Below are 19697 nucleotides of genomic sequence, written 5' to 3' on the forward strand. Positions count from 1 at the left end.
ATATTAAAGTCAAACTTCAAGCCGCCTACATCAGATTAAAGGGCCTCTATCAGTATAAGAAAATGTTGCCTTCAAAAATAAAATATTGGCTGTGTGATACACTAGTTCTTTCATTACTTGACTATGGGGGTATTGTATACGGCGATTCTTTAACTAAATACTTATCGAACAAAATACAAAAACTTCAGAATAGTTGTCAGAATAGCATGAGATATTCATTTAATATTGCCTCTAGAAACCGCATAACTCCATATTTAAATTCTAATTTTGAGCAATAGAAGGAAAGTCCATATGTTTAATTTAATTTATAAAATAATGAAAACCGGACAGCCTGCAAAATTAAGAAATTTATTTTTTAATCAAGATATTCCTTATAATACAAGAAATCCCCATTCGCTTAGAATTCCTTTACATAGAACAGCAACCTTTAAAAAATCTTTTTTATATATGGGCATTCGGATGTGGAATGAACTACCTATTTATATAAAGGAATGTTCGCCTAAAAAATATATTATAAACTTAAAAAAATATCTCTTAAACACGCAAATTATGGTAACCTAATGTGACCGTATTTCATAAAATGGTATTTTCATTTTAATTAATGTTCTGCACACCTGATCTTGCTAATTGCAAATATTTACATTAAAATTGAATTCTCACTCGCCTGTTATCTACCCTCCGTGCTCGCTTCATACCGTTCTCGCTCGTCTTTGGATTCTTTTGTTTTTTTTTGTTTTTCTTTTTGCCCAGTTTCATAGCCACTCGCTAGTTCATTGTAAAATGCACATATTGTCCCTTTTGATTTTGGTATGGACCTTATTGTAAATACATAATATTATGTTTTTTAGAAAATAGTTTATTTAGGAACACGGGTTGTACAGCACATGTACAAGGAATCTATGTACTTGCATGTGTATCGGTTTTTTTTTATAAAAATCGCGTTGCACTCCGATTACCAAACAAATTGTTGTAATTTTGAATTATTTGTATATTCATGGAATTTTGTTTTGTATATTCTGTAATAATGTTTAATAATTTTGAATGGTAATAAAAGTATTTTTTTTTTTTTTTTTAATATATTTAAAACATTTAACATGGTCTTAATTGGTGTATAACCATTACATTTTAGAATAACTCTCATTGCTCTATTCTGGATCTTTTCAAATTCATTTATTTTACACTGGGGTAGAGAGAACAACAAAGTCGAGCAGAACTGTAAATGCGGTAGTGCAATTCCATTGTATAATAATAATTTGACGTGTAATGATATGAAGCTGACCTTCTTTGAAAACATCCGCATGGCATGATCTGGATGTGCAATGAAATTTAAATTTTAATCTAAAATGACCCCCAAATAGTTTATTTCTTGCATACTGAATTTCCTCTGCATTTACTGTGATCTGTATACTACTAGTGAAAAAAATAGTCCATACTTGCAGTGGAGTTGTAGGTTAAGGTAAAATGAAAATCCTGCAGTCTCCCTCCACTTTTTATTAAACATTTAGTTGTTTAAAATGCCCTACATGTTTCGGACACAGTGGTGTCCATCATCAGAGGGTACTAAAAGGAAATAGTTCCGAATAAAAGACAAACACACAGAAAAAACTTAAAAAATTAATATAATATAATACTTTGTAAGTGTACCTAATAAATAAGTGGAGGGAGACTGCAGGATTTTCATTTTACCTTGTATACTTTTAATTTATTCAGTATTAATTCTATATTTTTTAGTGAATACACAAAATTTAATTTATTCATGTATTACATATTATTTTATTACATGTACCATATCATTGATGTACAACAAAAATAATAGTGGGCCCAATACTGTGTTCTGAGGTACGCCATAATTAACATTTACAGATTCTGACAAACAACTTTTGTACACTACACGTTGGGTTCGATTGCACAAATAGGACTCAAACCACCTTAAAACGATTTCCTTAATTTTTTTAGTTTTGTTAACAATATATTTCTATCGACATTCTCAAAGGTTCTAAAATTTAGAAACACCGCCAACACCAGATTCTCACAGTCAATTGCTTTGAGGAAATCATCACAAATACCAACAACAACTGACTCGCATAAATGGTTCTCTCGAAATTCAGATTGATTGAGCACTAATATATTATTTCTTAGACAAAAATCATGCAATTGTTCTTTTACACATGTTTCCAGTAATTTTTATATATATAGGAACTGTATTAATTGGGCGAAACTCGTTGTCGCATTTAGTGTTTGGGAATTTAGGGACAGGAATAATCGTTGATTATTTCCGCGATTCTGGAAAAACACCATTTCCCAGGGATGTGTTTATAATGTCCAAAAGACGATCACCGACTAAATATGAAATATCGCAAATTACTTTGTTTTGATATTCCACTTTCACCCCCTCCTATATTTTTTAGACCTTTTAATATTACCTTCATTTTTGTTATTGAGATTTTTTGAAAATCAGAAAACACTATATTTGCTTCCGCCATAAGAAAATCTGGTCTCAAATTTGTTGTTTGAGGCATATTATCACTAACTAATTACATTTTCAAATATTATTTCATCCGGTATGGTTTGCTTCTTTCCTGGCTGGATTGTTTTTGTTTGAGTCTATAGTTTCTGTGTAATATTGTTCTTTTTCTGTTCTAATTTTGTTAACAATGAATTTCTCTTAGCCTTATATTCATTCCATGCGCTCAAATTTTTACTTATTACAGCCCGTTTATACAGATTATCCCTATCCTTCATCATCCCTCTAATTTCAGCAGTAATCCATTTTTTGTTCAAATATTTAAAACTTTTTATGATTTCTAGTCTTGGCCACCTGCGATTTATAATACTTTCCACATCATTGACAAAAGAGTCAGCTAAAATGTTAACATCGGACATATTGCTTGCAAAGTATCAGAAAATATCACAATGTGTACAATAAGTATTAAACAAATAACAGATATAATTTATTAGCGCTCTAGCATATCAGTTCTCGGACGTTGACAATAAAAAGTTAAGGAACATCTTGCGTTTTTAAGTTTGTAAAAAAAGGTAATTCCTAATCTATGCCTTCTGGTTTGCAAGGACACCATTCCAAACCTATCTATTAAAAAAATCATTGTCTAGTCCTCTAGCAGGGTAAACACCATCCTCTCTGAAAGCTAAATACTTCGAAAATATGCGTTGCACAAACTCAAGCTTTATAATATCGATCCGGTAAATGGGATGCCAAATGAGACAACCATACTCCAATTTGGATCTAACAAAACTAAAGTACATAATTTTTAGTGTGTTAGAGTTTTGAAAATTCTTGCTATTGCGAATAATAAATCCCGAAGATTTGGAGGCAGCTGAAACGACATTATTTAGATGAGTCTTGAAGTCAAACCTACAATCAAAAGTAATCCCTAAGTCCCTAATCTCACTACATCTTGATAAAATATTATTATCAATTGCAAAATCAAATATTATTGGATTCTGTTTTCGAGAATAGCTTAAAATGCAGCATTTAGACTTATTTAAGCACAACTTGTTTGTTTTACATCATATATTAATTTAATTTATTTGATCTTGCGAATCAATAAAATCGTGGGTAGTGATAATATTTATAAAAAGTTTAAGATCGTCCGCAAACTTGACTCTCGGGCATTTAATAAGTCTAGTAAGATCATCAATAAATATCAGAGAAAAAAGGGACCTAAATAAGATCCCTGCGGGACGCCTGAGGCTTGATACAACTGGACAACCTCGTAAGTCAAGTTGTATCAAGACTCTGCATAAATCCATGCTGATCTGATGATATAAAGGTTTTAATTTGTGAGCAGATTTGATGAGAGAATGCTGCAAGAAGTTTAGAAAAGTTGCACAAAATCGAAATAGGCCTGTAATTACGCAGTTCCGTTGGATCGCCTTTTTTCAAAACAGGTATGACTGGCGGTTTTCCAACAACTTGAAAAAATACCAGTTTCAATAGATTTGTTTAATATAAAAAGAAGTGGCTTGAAAAAATGGCTTGGATAAGTTAATTTGTTTTTCAATTTTTTTGCAGCTAAAAATTCCACCAACACATTCAATTTAGTAAAACATTTTGTTAGAAAAACAGGATCAATATCGACGGTTCTGCCTAAACACTTTGAAAAAATGTTGAAAATGCCTCAACAATAGTTTTAGACGATAAAAATCTCTATCCCCATCTTTTAAAGTACCAGAAATTATTCGGGATTTACCCTTTTTCATCCGTATAAATGTTCATAACTGTGAGCTGTCATAATCGATATCATTTTCTATTTTTTGGACAAATCCTTGATACGCAGAGTTGCTTATGCCACAGTGCAATCAAAATCCTTTCTTGACCGTCTATATTTACGATCAAATATCATTTCAAAACCACAAATTGCGCCGCTTAATATGTACTGAGCTGGTGAATGTTTCATTTTAGGTTGGAACGCATCGATGTACGGGTCCCAAGGATACGGTGCCTGGAATACAAACAGCCAACAAAACAGAAATCAATCCTGGAATTATGGTAGTCAGAGTTACGGACAGACACAGAAACGCAGCTACGGATCACAAGGTATTTTCTTTTTAATTAACCGGTGAAAAAAATAAAACACAAGACGCTTACATTTGTCGGTTTTTAGGTTACGGAAATCAAGGTTACAACTCTCAAAGTTACAGTAACCAAGGTTACGGCACTCAAGGAGGTTATGGATCTCAAGGTTACGGTAACAGCCAGACTAGCGGATACGGACAAAGTGGTTACGGCCAGGGTAGTTATGGAAATTATTACGGCCAGTACGGTCAACAGCAAGGATGGGGTGGACAGGTAAGAAATTATTATAGGCCGAAATTGGGTGGGAGTCAATTATGAGGCATAATTTGTATTTTTTCTGTTACAGAAAAGGAAGTAAATTCAACAAGGACAACCCGTAAGTTTTCTTAATACACATGTAGCATAAGAAGGTCTAGATTCTTTGGTTAAAATCTAAAAGGCCTTTCTACCTGTCATTAAGAAATTTAATATTTTAAATGTAAAAACTGTTAGTTTTTGACATAAAAGATCAAATAGAAAAGTGCGAGTCCCAAGACGCGTGTAGAGCACAGTGCATCCAGTATTTTCAAGATCGTGGGCAATACCGACCCTCGGAATTTAATACAATTTCCTTAATATTTAGGTTTAGTGAACGTTTCTCGGTATTCTTTGTATATATATTCCGGACTGCATATTTTACATTTTAATCGAATGTAGTTTAACAGATTACTTCGAAAATGTGTTTTAAAGAAAATGTACAAAACTAAAATAGCTTTTAAATGTTTTTGTTTTTAGTGCGAAAATTTATTTTTTTCTTTTTTAAATGTAGATGTACATTTTTATATAATGTAACTCGCACAGCGGCGATTAAATAATAGAATATGGATTTGTATCGATTGGAAATAGTTTTACTGACAAAAATAGTTTAGTATATTGTAATTACTGACAATTGCAGTAATAAAAAAAGAATTTTCATTTAAAAAAAGTGTTTTTTTTTCCAATTTTAGCCCGATGTAAGAATTTTGCTTCGTTAATTTTTATTTTGTTTTAATTTTTGAAGTAGTTGCAATGTTTCATTTGGGTGATGGTTTGGCTGCTGATACCCTTTATAGCCTCGTTAACAAACACTCTGTACGAGCTATAGCCTCTCTTTTTTTGTTCTCTAAATCATATTTCATGGATTCGGTCCTGTCATGGATTGGGGGTTAAAAAAAACAGGATTTTCTTTTCTTGGAGAACGAAAAGGGCTTATTGTAGTCGTTTCAAGACGAGGTTTTCGGCTTCGCCCCACATAGGGAAATTGACCGTTCAATCGGACCTGTTTTATGTACCGGGTGGCCAACTAAGAATGGACGTCGGCGATATCTCAGGCCCAAATAGTCGTAGCGCCTTGAAAAAAATATAAAGTAATAACGTAATAAAAAGTGCCCAAAAGAAAATGCTGGAAATTATTTTGAAGTTCATTGGTCAACCGCTAGAGGGCGCCACAGCTTCTTTAAATCTTAAAATTGCATTTTTGCCAAAAAACCTCCAATAACGTATACATCAAAATATTATATTAATATTCTAGGAAGATTTCCTCACAAAAAAGTTTCTACAAAAATTTCTGTCAGTTGTCAAAAAAAGTGGTGAGGAGCGTTTTCAGCTTGAATAAAGAAAACAGCTGAAAATCAGCTACGACTGGACCGATTTTTTTAAACATATTTTTTTTAAATTTTGATGATACTGGATGTAGATGAAAACTTGCTTATTTTAAATAGAACACTCTATAATATGTTATTTGATATTTAAATTCTACATACAATTTTAAAAAATCTTAGGTGGTACAATAAATAATATGTTATACACATAATTTATTAAGTGCCTCCCCAAATGTTCAAAATGCATTCCATCAATTTCTATGCACTGAAACATCTTTTGTTCGGTAGACAAAACTGCAGTCTCTACCTCAGCAAATGTGAGAGAGTCTGCATGCAATCCCTAATCCGGCCAATCATATTTTGTCGTGTCGTAGGTCTTGTTGCAAAAAACGATTTCTTTAACTCGACCCCATAAATAAAAATCCAGGCACGTTAGGTCTGGTGATCTCGCCGGCCATGGAAAGGTAGCCCCGTCCTATCCATCTACCAGGGTAGGTAGCATCTAAAAACTCCCGAACATTTCGGGCGAAATGTGCTGGACAGCCATCGTGCTGGAACATCATTCGTTGGCGAATTTCAAGTGGCACATCCTCTAATAAAATTGGCAATTCCTCACTTAAAAACTGCAAATAATTTGCACCATTTAGTGCGTTGTTAAAAAAAAAATGGGCCGATAATTCGACCTCCTAATATTCCTGCCCAACAATTTAAAGACCAACGGCCTTGATGCTGGACTTCTCGCATCCAGTGCGGATTCGTTGGTAACCAGTAATGAATATTATGGAGATTCACGCCTCCATTGCTGTGAAATGTAGCCTCATCTGTCCGCAATATGTTTGAAAGCACCTGAGGATCCTCTGCAATCATACCCAAAAGCCAGTGACAATGGTCTAGCCTTCGGTCAAAATCTTGTACACTTAATTCTTGATGCAGGACTAAATGATATGGATGAAACCCGGAACAAGATTCAACAGAATAGACCAATCTGGTGCTTTTCGTGTAAAAATTAATTAATTTTACATTTAAAGCATCATCATCAAAAAATGAACTCTGCTTAGGAAAATTAAGTCTCATCGCGTATAGTGAAGATTAATATCCAAAAGATCGCTTACCTGTACTCCTTAAGAATATTCTGAACAGTAGTTCGATTTACTCCCAGGTCGTGCGCTATTGCTCTAGTACTTAAGTGAGGATTAAACTCAGTGCGACCCCTGCGTTGTCTCCGAAACACGGGCAGCCGAACGTTTCCAGTCGTTCGCAAACGATGTATGATCCGAAGAAAAACTTTTGCAGTAGGATGGCGTCTATCAGGATACTGATGCGCATACACGCTTGCAGCAACTGTGGCATTTCTCATACATTTAAAATAAGTACCTATTATGTCAAACGCCTCTTCGTTTGTGTAAAGCATTGTTAAACAAAGCAATACGAAAAACAGAGATAAAAAGTTAAGGAACAAAAAATTTGAACAAAACACAAAAAACTGGAACAAAACAGGAAAAACTGGAACAATACGAACAACTGGAACAACACGAAAAACTAGAACAACACGGAAAACTGGAAAACAAAGTTCACAATACGGCGAACTAACAAGAAAACTATTGGATGTTATTAGCAAAACTTAAAAACGCTTTAACAATCGCAAGAAGAGACACTAAAATGACATTTAACTGAAATATTTACATATTTTGCTTCCATGGTTACCTGCCACTTTTGTTTTCATAGCTTACTAACTCAAATTTCCTATGCACAGTTTTCCCAAAATAGGCCCATTTGGTCCACTTGGTTTAGTTAACACCCTGTATAAATAAACGTATAACGATTAATCCTGTATGTCGGATTTTCTAAAAGAGTACTATGAGTTTGTTTGTTTAAAAAAATACTTATATAAAAGGAGTTTATTCAGTTTGTCTAAGCAAATAGGAGTTTATCGCCATTTTTATTTTCGAATGGACACTTTTTTTATAACTTCCTTAGACAAAAAATGATATCGAAGTGCCGTTTTCACCAGTTTCTTTGGTTTTCTTCCCTGCTTTTAATGACGTAAAAAAATATATATAGTTGCGTTTGAGTTTTTTGAAATAATCCGTCAGAAAGGGTTAGTTACAAGTCAACGCCCTCTAGCGGATTTTAGGAAAAGTAATTTAAATTTTTTTTTTGGTTGAAAAAATAAGGCAACAATAGACTTAAAAAAAAAAATATGTTTAAAAAAAATCGGTCCAGTCATAGCTGATTTTCAGCTGTTTTTTTTTATTCAAGCTAAAAAAGCCCCCCACCACTTTATTTGACAACTGACAGAAATTTTTGTAGAAACTTTTTTGTGAGGAAATCTTCCTAGAATATTAATATAATATTTTGAGGTGTAACTTATTGGAGGTTTTTTGGCAAAAATGCAATTTTAAAATTTAAAGAAGCTGTGGCGCCCTCTAGCAGTTGACCGACGAACTTCAAAATAATTTCCAGAATTTTTTTGGCCACTTTTATTACAAAATTTTTTTTTTCAAGGCGCTACGACTATTAGGGCCTGAGATATCGCCGACGTCCATTCTTAGTTGGCCACCCAGTACATACTGTGGAACCGATTTAGATTTGCATTGCCCTTCAGCTATAAGACGCCTCGCTTCGATCTTCAGGGTGTCAATATTAATGTTTTGTTTAAGAAAGGTTGTTCCTTTTTATGATCCGTTTGTTTGCTGCCCTAAAGTAAATCGACGAATATACAGCAGTTGGGGTCTAATTAGTTGTTTATAGAGAAGCGTCTGGTTATCCAGGGAAAGCTTGCTTTTATTTAAAAAAGTATGCATGGAGTGGAATGTCCGCTGTCCTGCTAAGTTATAATCTTAAGCAAACAAGATGGAAGACTACCATACTCAGCCATTGCCTTGATAATATTTCTTGTGATTGAGGAGTCTCACGTATTAGCTTGAGAAGTCGTTCATGCAAGTTTATCTGATTATAAAACCCAAATAGCCTCAGTTAAAGTTAAAAAAAGTTTTCACATCAATAACGGCTTATCTAAATTTTACAATAAAATTGAATCTAGTAGCTCAAACTTCATTAATAATAATTCACTATCTTGAGCAGAGATTTATAAAATACTTTCCTGAAAAGCAAGCATGTGGTGCGCTCAACTAGTAACACATCAAAATCTAATGATAGTCTTCGACGAATAGTGATAGGAGTGGCATTTTTGATAAAGAATTTTACAAGGTTCAAAAAGTGAAATTTGAAAAGCAGGAAGCTAATAACTGAGTAATCAATTTCTTACAAAACTCTTCCTTGAACCAACATAGATGTCAAGTTAAATGTAATAACCAACATTGCAATATTACTCCTGAAAATGTTAAGTCATATTCTACAAATTTAGGTGTAGATTTAGTAAAAAATATACCCTCTTCAAATATTACTTCTTTCCAAAACACGAAAAATATAACAATACATTTAATTTAATGGGTGACTGGACATTCCTGCGAACCATGTGGAAAACCAAAAAAAAACTGTTTTCCGCCGAAACCGTTAGTTTTACTGAAAATATTTCTATTGGCCAATTGTGTACTTTAACAACGTACATTTAATGCCAAAGTACTAATGGTTCTAAAAAAACCTAGTAAGGTTAGTAGTTATTGACCTTTGAAAGTACAAAAACCTTACCCTTTTTGCACTCCAAATCGAAAACGCGACAAACAAAATAAAAAAATGGGCCTTATTAACTACTAATTTTTATTTAAGGAATAAACATGACAGAAACCTAAAATTGTTGATATTTATATGCTTTTCAGTCTTCTTCTTCTGAGTCACTGTTTTCTCTATTTTTTTGTGGGATTTCTGAGAATATTCTTATAGAAAGCCCTAGTAGTCTTCTGGAATATAATGTTTTATTTTGGAAACATCCTCAAGCTTCTTTGGGTTGATAGGATGTTTGCCATTGTATGCCTTCAAATTGGGAAGGTTTACATTGTCTTGTTTCGTCATATTAAAAATACCATAACTGAAACCATCAAAAAATTCAGACGCCTTGGTTTGATTGTTTGAGTATGAATATGTTAAATGCCTGTATTTGCTTATGGTAAATGACCGTCCTTTTTCAACATCTTTGGCCTTTTTTTTAAATATTGTTGCCATCGGCCTTTGAAATCCAGTATATCGGTATTTGTTATCAGTTTTACTTGAAACTTATTATTGTTTTTTTTTCTTGGAAGAAGTAATGATTTCATTGTATTGATCAGGAGAATAAATCCTATCATATTTTTTGTATTTTAATTGAAAAGTATTTTTACAAGTATTTTTTAAAATTTATTAAATAAGTATTTTTTAATTGAAAAGTCTCTGTCACAATGCAAAAAACTATGTCCTCGGATTGGGAAATATTGGTAAATTTCTTGAAATCTACGATTCATGGTCAGTGCAGTAAACAACCTGGTTAAAGTATGATTACAGTTTTATCCTGCATGCACTACTAAAAACATGCAAGATTTTTACTTCTTCAAGGATATGTTTGCCAATGAAGTCCAGAACTGACGTACACACTTCATTCGGGCCTCGCTGAGCATCTCCCTCTGTGTATCTGTAGAACATTGATATATCATATACAGATGACTTTAATTTTAAAGGGTGATTCCTTGTAATTTTATAAATTAAAAAGTTAATATAACATATGTCTGGAGAGGCTTTATTTTCGAGATACAGAGTGTTAATTTTTTTCCAATAAAACAATTAAAAATTGAACTTTTTTGTTTCTTAAATTTTCTACATATCTTGGTTCGTTTAGAGAAAATAACTAAAAAAAACGCGCAGAATCCAAACTTTACATCTAAAATTCTATTTACAGTTGAGGCAAGTTTTTCACAGGAAGCCATCAGAAACTTCCACAATAATCATTTTTGGGACTACGAAAATCCCTATGCCATTGGAGAAAGTGGATTTCGACAGCAATTTTCGGTGAATGTTTGGACAGGAATTCTTGGTGATCATCTTATCGGACCGCATTTTCTCCCTCCTCGACTGAATGTACCTCTCTTAATAACACTTTTCCTCAGCAATGGTCAGTTATGGCCAGTAGGATCCCCAGACCTGAATCCTCTGGACTATTTCTTTTGGAGATATCTGAAATTGCTTGTTTATGCAACGCCAGTTGTGGATGAAAATTATTACTACATAAGAAACATAATTATAGATCCTTATAATATCTCTGTCTCTGAGGAAGTTTTTATTATTTTCCACAAAAATTAAGAGATATACAAATAAGCCAAACAAACTGTAAGAATTTCAACAAATTCGGTAAACGTGTTTTCTAGATATTAATGAAAAAAATCCATTTAACAAAAAATGTTTTACAACCTGTATCTCGAAAACGAAGCGTCTCCGCACATATGTTTATATGAACTTTTTTAGTTAAAAAATTACAAGGAATCACTCCTTAAAATTAAAGTCATCACTTATGTTACACCCTGTATATTGATATATTACCAAGGCTATGAACATTACAAACGTAATACCAAATTTTACGTAGGTAGAACATCTCCTGAACCGGCATTAAAGGAAGGGCAAGGTTTTGCATATAATCAAAAACTATTGCACCAATTTCATTCCGTGCTTGGAGTTTTTTGTAAAATGTAGACGCTCTTCTTTTATGTACCATAAGTTCTGCAACTGCACATCTTTTTGCAGTTTCATTAAGAGCTGTTGACTTTATTTTTGTACTTAAATTTTCACAGGTCGAGCAAACGTCGACTTGCGGTCTACCAAACCGATATCCGTAGTTTTCTCGAAAATGCCAGAGGTATTATTCATATTTAACGAGTTTTTAAATTTGGGTTTTTATTAATAAGGAGCTCATACGTCTTAGTCACCCTTAAGCTGGCATCTAAGTAGTTAGTTAACCGAGAAGAATAATGAGACTGTTCTTTCGGAAATGCTTTTATATAATCATCAATTTTGGTAATAATCCCGACATCAAGTTTATTTGCACGATATGCATGACTTCGTTTTTGAAGGTGGTAGACAATGGTACAGTGAAAACATCTTGTCGGACTTGCATTGTCTTATTTATTTAATGTAACACGACGTTTCGGTTGGTAAGTATCTCCAACCGTTATCAGTTTACACTTGATAACGGTTGGAGATACTTACCAACCGAAACGTCGTGTTACAAATAAATAAGACAATGCAAGTCCGACAAGATGTTTTCATGCATGACTTCCTCTCATATCAACTAGCAAAATTTTGGTTTCAACAATCTTAGTTAAGCGTTGTACAGCTTTGTTGGAGAGAGCATGTAAACTTATGTACGCATTGCGGACAATTTCAAGTCTGCTCGAACCTTTTATTGCAAAATACTTGAATGAAGAAGAAAACTGTCTAGTGTCTGCTGCCGCAAGAAGATGTCTGGCAACATCATGTCTTTCTATTAATCCGATAAGGTACGTATCTGTTAAATCTGCCATGTGCAATCTAGCCCGGTTAATTTATCATTAATCTTTTAGTTTACCTTTATGCGTAAAAAACTCCGCTCCTTTTTGTCTTGTCAATTTTTCCCTTTCTTTTATGTGAAATTTTGTATTGAACTTTCGTTTTTTGACTATACCTGCGGGTTCTCCCTCCGAATCTGACATCTCTATATGAAAAGAGTAAATTTTATTATTTTAATTTAATAATAACTAAATACGAACTTACCCGCTTAAACCACTTTATAATACTACTATTACTTAACACTTACAAAACCAACACAAAATGAAAAATAGCTGTCCCAGGCTCCAAAGGTTATAAATGACATCGATGTTACATTGTGTGGATAAACGATAACATTCCAGTAATGCTATTCTTTTTCCAATCACTTATTCAATTTCTAAGAGGTTTCATATAATAACGTGCGAGATGTAGCATAAAAACAAAAAATAGCTATGATATAATATATAGCCGTATTAAAAAAGTTTAATTTAGAATTTAGAGAGATCCCTCTCCACCAGAAGAGGCATCCGGAGACGTTATGGACCTATTTCCATACTACCTCGCGTATAGTAGTCCTTTCATGTGATCTAGGCAAGATGGATCACAGCATTCTTTAATTCTCTTTTTTTCTTAAATTCTATACGTCATTGCAAATTCTAGTATAGAGTTGTTAGAATCATATTTAAAAGACAGAACTCCGTGTGTCAAAATGGGTGGTATGTTTCCAACAAGCCGTGTGATATCATTTAATATCAGGATGGCACAAGTTTCCTTGATTGGGCCATTATTAGTTCTAATATATATTAATGATCATTTTCTGAAAAATCAGGAATTCACACTGTTTGCTGATGATATGGCGATTATGGTTCTTGAAGATCTCTGCCTCAAAAATTAAATTTTTGAGGGTATCAAGAGGATCTTGACCCTACACTTCTGTGGAAGACGAGTAATATTTAAGTTTTAGTCTGTAGAGAAGTATTATAAAAATTCTCACGTTTCCTTCTGTGTTTATTCTTCAGAATTTACTGTATATAAAAAAATTAAAACAACTAATTTACAAGACAAAGAGTGTATACTGTAATGACTTATAACAGATTGAAAAGATGCCAAACAGAAGATAAGTACTGAAGTTTTACATTTTGGAATGTCCGTCAATAAATCTAAGATCACTTGCCTTATTTAAAATTCAAAGTGGTAACCAGGGATCTATTGACTGCTCAATCATTTTATTCATATAATAAAATTTTGAGTCACAAGTTTTAAAATCTTAGCCTTTAAGTGTAGCTAGGTGTTGTAACTAACCTAACTTTTAGCTTCCCTTTGTATATCGTTAAGTTTCTGTGTATAAGTAGAATATTTACAGAACACAAAGAGGAAAACCTTGGTCTGTTTTCTGTGCACACATTCAGTATCGGTTTAGCAGTCATACACTATACAGAGTAGTTCAAAACTAAAAAAAATTTTAAATTTAGTCAAAACAGTTCCTGTTTTGACTAAATTTAAAATTATCTGGCTACCATTGACCTTAACTTGAAATAATTGAACATTAACTGTAGGACGTGCAATTGTGTGTTTTGTTGTACGTTTGTTTCCTGCGTTGGGTTTAAGTTCAAGTTACTGTTTACTTGCAGTTCCTGTTTTTACCATTAATATTTATTTCAATTTAATAATATTTCCTTATAATCCAAAATGAACCGCAGTTTTAAATGTTGTCAAAAAAAGGATTTTTCAAATTATTGCTGCATCTCTTGTATTTCAATGTTCCACCCAAGTTGTCTGGAAAGAAATTCTGATACCATAAAACTGGGAGGCTACAGGATTTTATGCTCACAAAGATGTCAAGATGATTTTAATGAAAGAGATCAGGAAGGAAAGATTAATGAGCAAAAGATTTATGATTTGTTGACATAATTGAAAGAGAAGGATAGACATATAGAGAGAATGAGAAGAAACAGCATGGTTTTTGAAGATGAAGTGTCGGAGGCCGAAAAGAAGTTTTCCTCATCCCTGGAAAATCTGCATAAATGGAATGAAGAACTTAAAGTTGAATTGGAAAACTTAAAAATTAAAGAAGGTGAATTGTTGGCATTACTGGAAGTGAGTGAAAGGGCAAGTCTTAAGTTCAATTCACAAATTAGCGAGCTAAATATCCTAAATAAAAAATTTAATTGTAACGATAAAAACATTAGAAAATGAGTCTTCAACCTATAAGACTGAAATAAACTTGCTACAAAAAGACGTAAACGACTTAACTAACTTAAATAAGAAGATGTTAGACTCCGTAAAGGTGTTGGAAGTTGAAAAAGATACCTGTTATTCCGACATTTGTGCATTGAAGGAACAGTTACAGATATCTAAATCTGTTGTTATTAATTCTCCAACACAGCTACCAACTAGGCCAAATACACCTGACGATAGTCGACCTCGGCTTCTCTTTGTTGGTGGAAATTGTAGCAGACTGTTCCTAAAGCTTACTACAAGGTGCAGTGTTTCCTGAAGCCGGGAAGTTCAACCAGTGAAGTGATTAGGACAGCATCAAATTTAGTTAAGGACTTTACGAAAGAAGATTTTTTAATAGTAATGTTAAATGGAATTTGTTCTTCATCTGATGTTTTTAAAAATTTAATTCAAAATCATGTTGATACAAACACTTTAGTGATGACAAGCCCTCATACTTATTTAAACCATAATGTTATCTATAATAGTAATAAGGCCCTTTATCGTACTTTTCATGCTAATAATATTAATCTGTATGGGATTTTAGAGTCTAATCACGCCAGTAACTTTGGTTCAGACTTGGCATCATTATTACATGCACATATTTTCAAATATTTTAAAATTAATATTTCATCGAATAAATTGTCTTTGAATCATCAAATTAATGAGTCTGAACTGATTACTGATCGTGAATTGAACTTTTCTTTTTTATAGACATGTCCACGAAGGTTGAATCTCATTCATGTTCATATTCTACTAGTAAGATTGAAATTAGCTCTTTGAAAAGCTTAAGTATCTTTATTCTTAATATACAATTCCTAAGAAACAAGATGGATGAGCTTCATCTTTTGCTGGACACATGTAATTTTCCTGATATTGTACTTATGACTGAGCACTGGTTGAGGCCTAGTGAATGTTTTTTAATATCTGATTATGTTCCTATATCAAATTTTTGTCGTCAAAAATCTATACATGGAGGAACCATGATCTTGGCTAGGCAAACAATTGAAACGATTTTTTGTAATATTGATAAGTATGATAATCTTCTGTTAGAGAATGTTTTTGAATTATCTCTTTCTTTTTGTAAGCGTTTTAATTTATATATTCTTTGTGTTTATAGGCCACCTAGAGGAGATATTGCTATGTTTCTGGACAAACTTGATTCTCTTTTATCCCAGTTGTCCCTACACTTTAAGGTTATATTGGCTGGTGTTTTTATATTATAATTATTATAGGGATCGCTTAAATATGTCATCAAATAGGCAAAGAGAGTGTTGGTCGATTATTAATGATTTTAGACATTGACATAGAAAAGTATCTGAACCCCAGTTAAGACCTGACATTTTAAACGACTATTATTGTGATATACCAAATATCTTGGGTATATCACAATAATAAGGGCATCAAGGACATTCGTAGTAACATTGATCCCTTATACTATCTTCAACAAGTGTCGGTTGAGCATTCATTTTTCTTTCATCCTGTCGATCTTACCGAAGTAAAAAATGAAATCCAACGCCTAAAAAAACATAAATCATCTGGAGCTGATGGGATATCTTCGAGGTTGTTACTCTTTTTGCCTAATTCAGCCTTAAATGCTTTAGTTTCTGCCATAAACAATTCATTACATATTGGCATTTTTCCTTCATGTTAAAAAGAGGCAGTGGTTATCCCTCTTCATAAGGGTGGAGATTTGGATCAGCCTTGTAATTTCCGTCCCATTTCTATTTTGTCTACCCTCTCTAAGATAGTTGAAAAACTTGCAAAAAGCAGAATTTTGTCCTTTTTACATCATAATGGCATTTTGTCTGCAAATCAGTTTGGATTTCAAGCCGGTAAAGGGACTCATGATGCTGTTTTTAGCTTTTTGGAGAGCGTCTATGTGTCCTTGAATTCTGGAGTGTCATCGGCGGCAGTGTTTTGTGATCTATCCAAAGCATTTGACTGTGTGGATCATGGAATACTGTTATCTAAGCTCGATAAATATGGTTTTAGGGGCGTAGCGTTGCGATGGCTTGAGTCCTATCTATCAAATCGTACTCAGAAGGTTACAGTATCTGGGCGTTTGTCTGCTTCTAGATCCCTAAAATGCGGCGTTCCCCAGGGTTCAGTGTTGGGACCACTGTTATTTTTACTGTATGTGGATGACTTGAGTTCATTGAAACTGCAGGGCAAGGAGGTTCAGTTTGCTGATGATACCACCATACTATGGAGCCATAAAAATTCAGATTATATTAAGACTTGTATCCTTAAAGACCTTCAGATTTTATCAGGGAGGTGTGCTTCCAACAGGCTCGTGTTTAATGTAAGAAAGACGTCTATTATGGGGTTTAAGTGCGATGTTCAGGGTCTGATGTTTGACGAAAATTCCCTCTTGCAGAATAAAGAGTGCTGCAAGTTCCTAGGAATTACCATTGATGGTCGCCTTCGGTTTGAAGATCATATTTTACATTTAGCTGGGAAATTATCTTCTGGATGTTTTGCAGTAAGAATGGCAAAACAAGAGCTGGGAGGGGTGGTTGCACGTTCAGTGTACTTTTCACTTATTCAATCTCATATTCGGTATGGCTTGCCTTTTTGGGGTTTAACCAATAAGGGGCTACTTAACATTGTCTTTGTTATTAAAAAAAAAGCAGTTAGATACCTGTGTTCTGCTAAGTTAAGAGATTCTTGCAAATCCCTCTTCATTTCTGAAAAAATCCTAACTCTTTTTTCTTTCTTTATCTTAGAAACAGCTGCTCTTATTCACAAAATTCCCAAACTACCCTCTGACACTGGCCATTTGACCTGGCCATTATAACCTGGATGACTTTTTTAATGATAGGTTTAGTAGTAATTGATTGTTTTATTTAGTTATCTTTCAATCAAGTATGTTCAAAAAGTTTTGTCTTCTTGTGTTTAATTTTGTTCATTGTTTTGTCAATTTTTGAAATTGTATTTTTGTTTTGTTTTTTTAGCTTGTAGGATGCTTGTACACAAGATTATTCTTACGTAATATAGCACATTTTCTTTCTTTCGTTCATTCTACACATTGACATGAATAAAATTTTAAGATCAATAATTTTTTTTTGTGTCCAGATTAAAAATTAAAATTTGAAAATTAAATCATCTTTGCCTAGGGCACCAGTTTATTCAAAAATATATGGTGTTACAAAATCAAGTTGACTGTAAAAAGAAAAGGAGATTCTCTCAATTCAGAAAAATAACACTTCATTTTAAAAATCTGTATTTACCACAGTAAAATCATAGAATAACTGTTAAAAATGTAAAAGAAACAATAATAACATTTTACAAATATTTCTTTTAACACAGCCATAGGTTTTAAAAAAGCAAATGAATGCAAAAGGCAAGACAATTAAAATTAAGTACCCAAACAGTTTGTCAAATCTGGTTGGTGACCATAGCACTGTAAATCTAACCTCACTATTTTCTAAAAACAATAAAGTTATGTAAATCTTTTTTTTTAAATTTATTATAGCAAATTACCTATAATGGCAAACCCATATCCGATTTTCATAGTACCCATCCTATAGCTGCAGGTGGGAATCATGATTTCATACATATCCTGCACTCCCAAGGGATATTCATACACTTCAGAATTATCTGGATTTACAGGAATGATGTGAAAATCCCTATGCAACAGAGCATCAGTATTAATAATCATTGATTTATGCTCATGAGCAGTAAAGAGAATATGGGGCCACATTTTATTTATCACCTAAAAAAACTGTTTACTTCTTGACTACATTAAGATCACTAATTATTACTTACTTTTTCAGAAAACACTGATGGTCTAAACATTAAAGGCACATGACTTAAACCCACAAATATCTTACTTGTATCATAGAATTCTCTCTCCTTTTTATATACTGGTATTATGCCAGTAAGACGATTAATCTTAAAGAAAGTTATATTTCTAATGTTATTAATACTTGCTTGGGAAAAGGCCCTTTCAAACCTCTGTAGCTTTTTTGGGGTCACTTGGGTGTCTTCTCCTCCTATATCATTGTCTCCTGGTAACCAAATGTGCTGAAATCATTTGCTGTTACTGAGATATTTTTATTAGAAAAACAATTGTTTACTTTTACATGATTATTTTGAGAATATGGTTTTAAAAATATATCAAATATTCTCCTAACATAGCTATAAAAGTCATCATCACTTGCTATATGGGCTTCATCCATTAAGTCTCCAAGAAATATCACTACATGAGGGTTGACAAAAGTATATGCATAAAAGTAAGTTATTTTTAAGTACCTAAACAAATTAAAGGTATGATTTAATAAAGGGTTATTTGAAAGGTCATTGCTGTTACCTATCACTATCAAATATACTAAATGGTGTTATTGGATGGATAATTTCGTTAAGTCTCCCAATAATTTGTGGGTCTGCAACAAGCAAAATTCTGGTGCAGTCACTATCACTTTTGCAAGACATCCGAGGCCATGTCCTGCTGTTAAGCTTATAATTAAGAAATTCGGCATAGAATATGAATGATAATGTTAAAATTGCCCAAAAATATATACAAAATTTCTTCTTGGAAAACCTGTGGGAATATAATTAATTAAAAACATGAACGGTTAATTTTGGAGGGTTTAGATACCTTAACATTTTAACTTTAATTTAGGTTACCATACTTTTACATCGAGGTTCGATTAGGGATTTGATATGCAGTATGTTCCATGGTTTGTTGTTGGTGTGAAAGTATGATGTAAACGTAAACACGAATCCGATTTGAATTCTAACCTCAATTAAAACAGCTGGGCTGGCTGTCAAGATGGGAGAATGTCATTACGCAGCCGCGGACATTTTCGCCGATCCTAATGGGTTCAGTAATGGAAAACGTGTAGGTGAATTTGATTGGTTAAAAGCGATCA

General features: G+C 33.1%; 2 protein-coding genes across 6 annotated transcripts in view; one reads left to right on the plus strand and one right to left on the minus strand.

Moving 5' to 3' along the window:
• Positions 1 to 5501, plus strand: part of LOC126734634 (heterogeneous nuclear ribonucleoprotein U-like protein 1) — a 54585-nt gene extending 49084 nt beyond the window's left edge. For all 4 annotated transcript variants that reach the window (XM_050438338.1, XM_050438332.1, XM_050438343.1 and 1 more), the window contains exons 13-15: positions 4424 to 4558; positions 4626 to 4810; positions 4884 to 5501. In XM_050438338.1, coding sequence (XP_050294295.1) covers positions 4424 to 4558; positions 4626 to 4810; positions 4884 to 4895 — 332 coding nt within the window. In that variant the 3' untranslated portion in view covers positions 4896 to 5501. The remainder of the gene's footprint in view (positions 1 to 4423; positions 4559 to 4625; positions 4811 to 4883) is intronic.
• A 12528-nt stretch (positions 5502 to 18029) lies between these two features.
• On the minus strand, positions 18030 to 19610 carry LOC126734818 (uncharacterized). 2 transcript variants are annotated; one of them, XM_050438582.1, is made up of 6 exons: positions 19424 to 19610; positions 19136 to 19366; positions 18909 to 19077; positions 18592 to 18849; positions 18307 to 18538; positions 18030 to 18250 (listed from the first exon to the last, which is right to left on the minus strand). In XM_050438582.1, exons 1-6 carry the CDS (start codon positions 19429 to 19431, stop codon positions 18078 to 18080), a joined length of 1071 nt encoding a protein of 356 aa, XP_050294539.1. In that variant the 5' UTR covers positions 19432 to 19610; the 3' UTR covers positions 18030 to 18077. The 2 variants fall into 2 exon arrangements, with proteins under 2 accessions (XP_050294539.1, XP_050294532.1); XM_050438575.1 differs by having other exon boundaries at positions 18903 to 19077; positions 19424 to 19603.
• Between the last annotated feature and the right edge of the window lie 87 nt (positions 19611 to 19697).

This window comes from Anthonomus grandis, chromosome 1 (assembly GCF_022605725.1).
Source record: "Anthonomus grandis grandis chromosome 1, icAntGran1.3, whole genome shotgun sequence".
In the NCBI taxonomy this organism is placed as follows: Eukaryota; Metazoa; Arthropoda; class Insecta; order Coleoptera; family Curculionidae; genus Anthonomus; species Anthonomus grandis.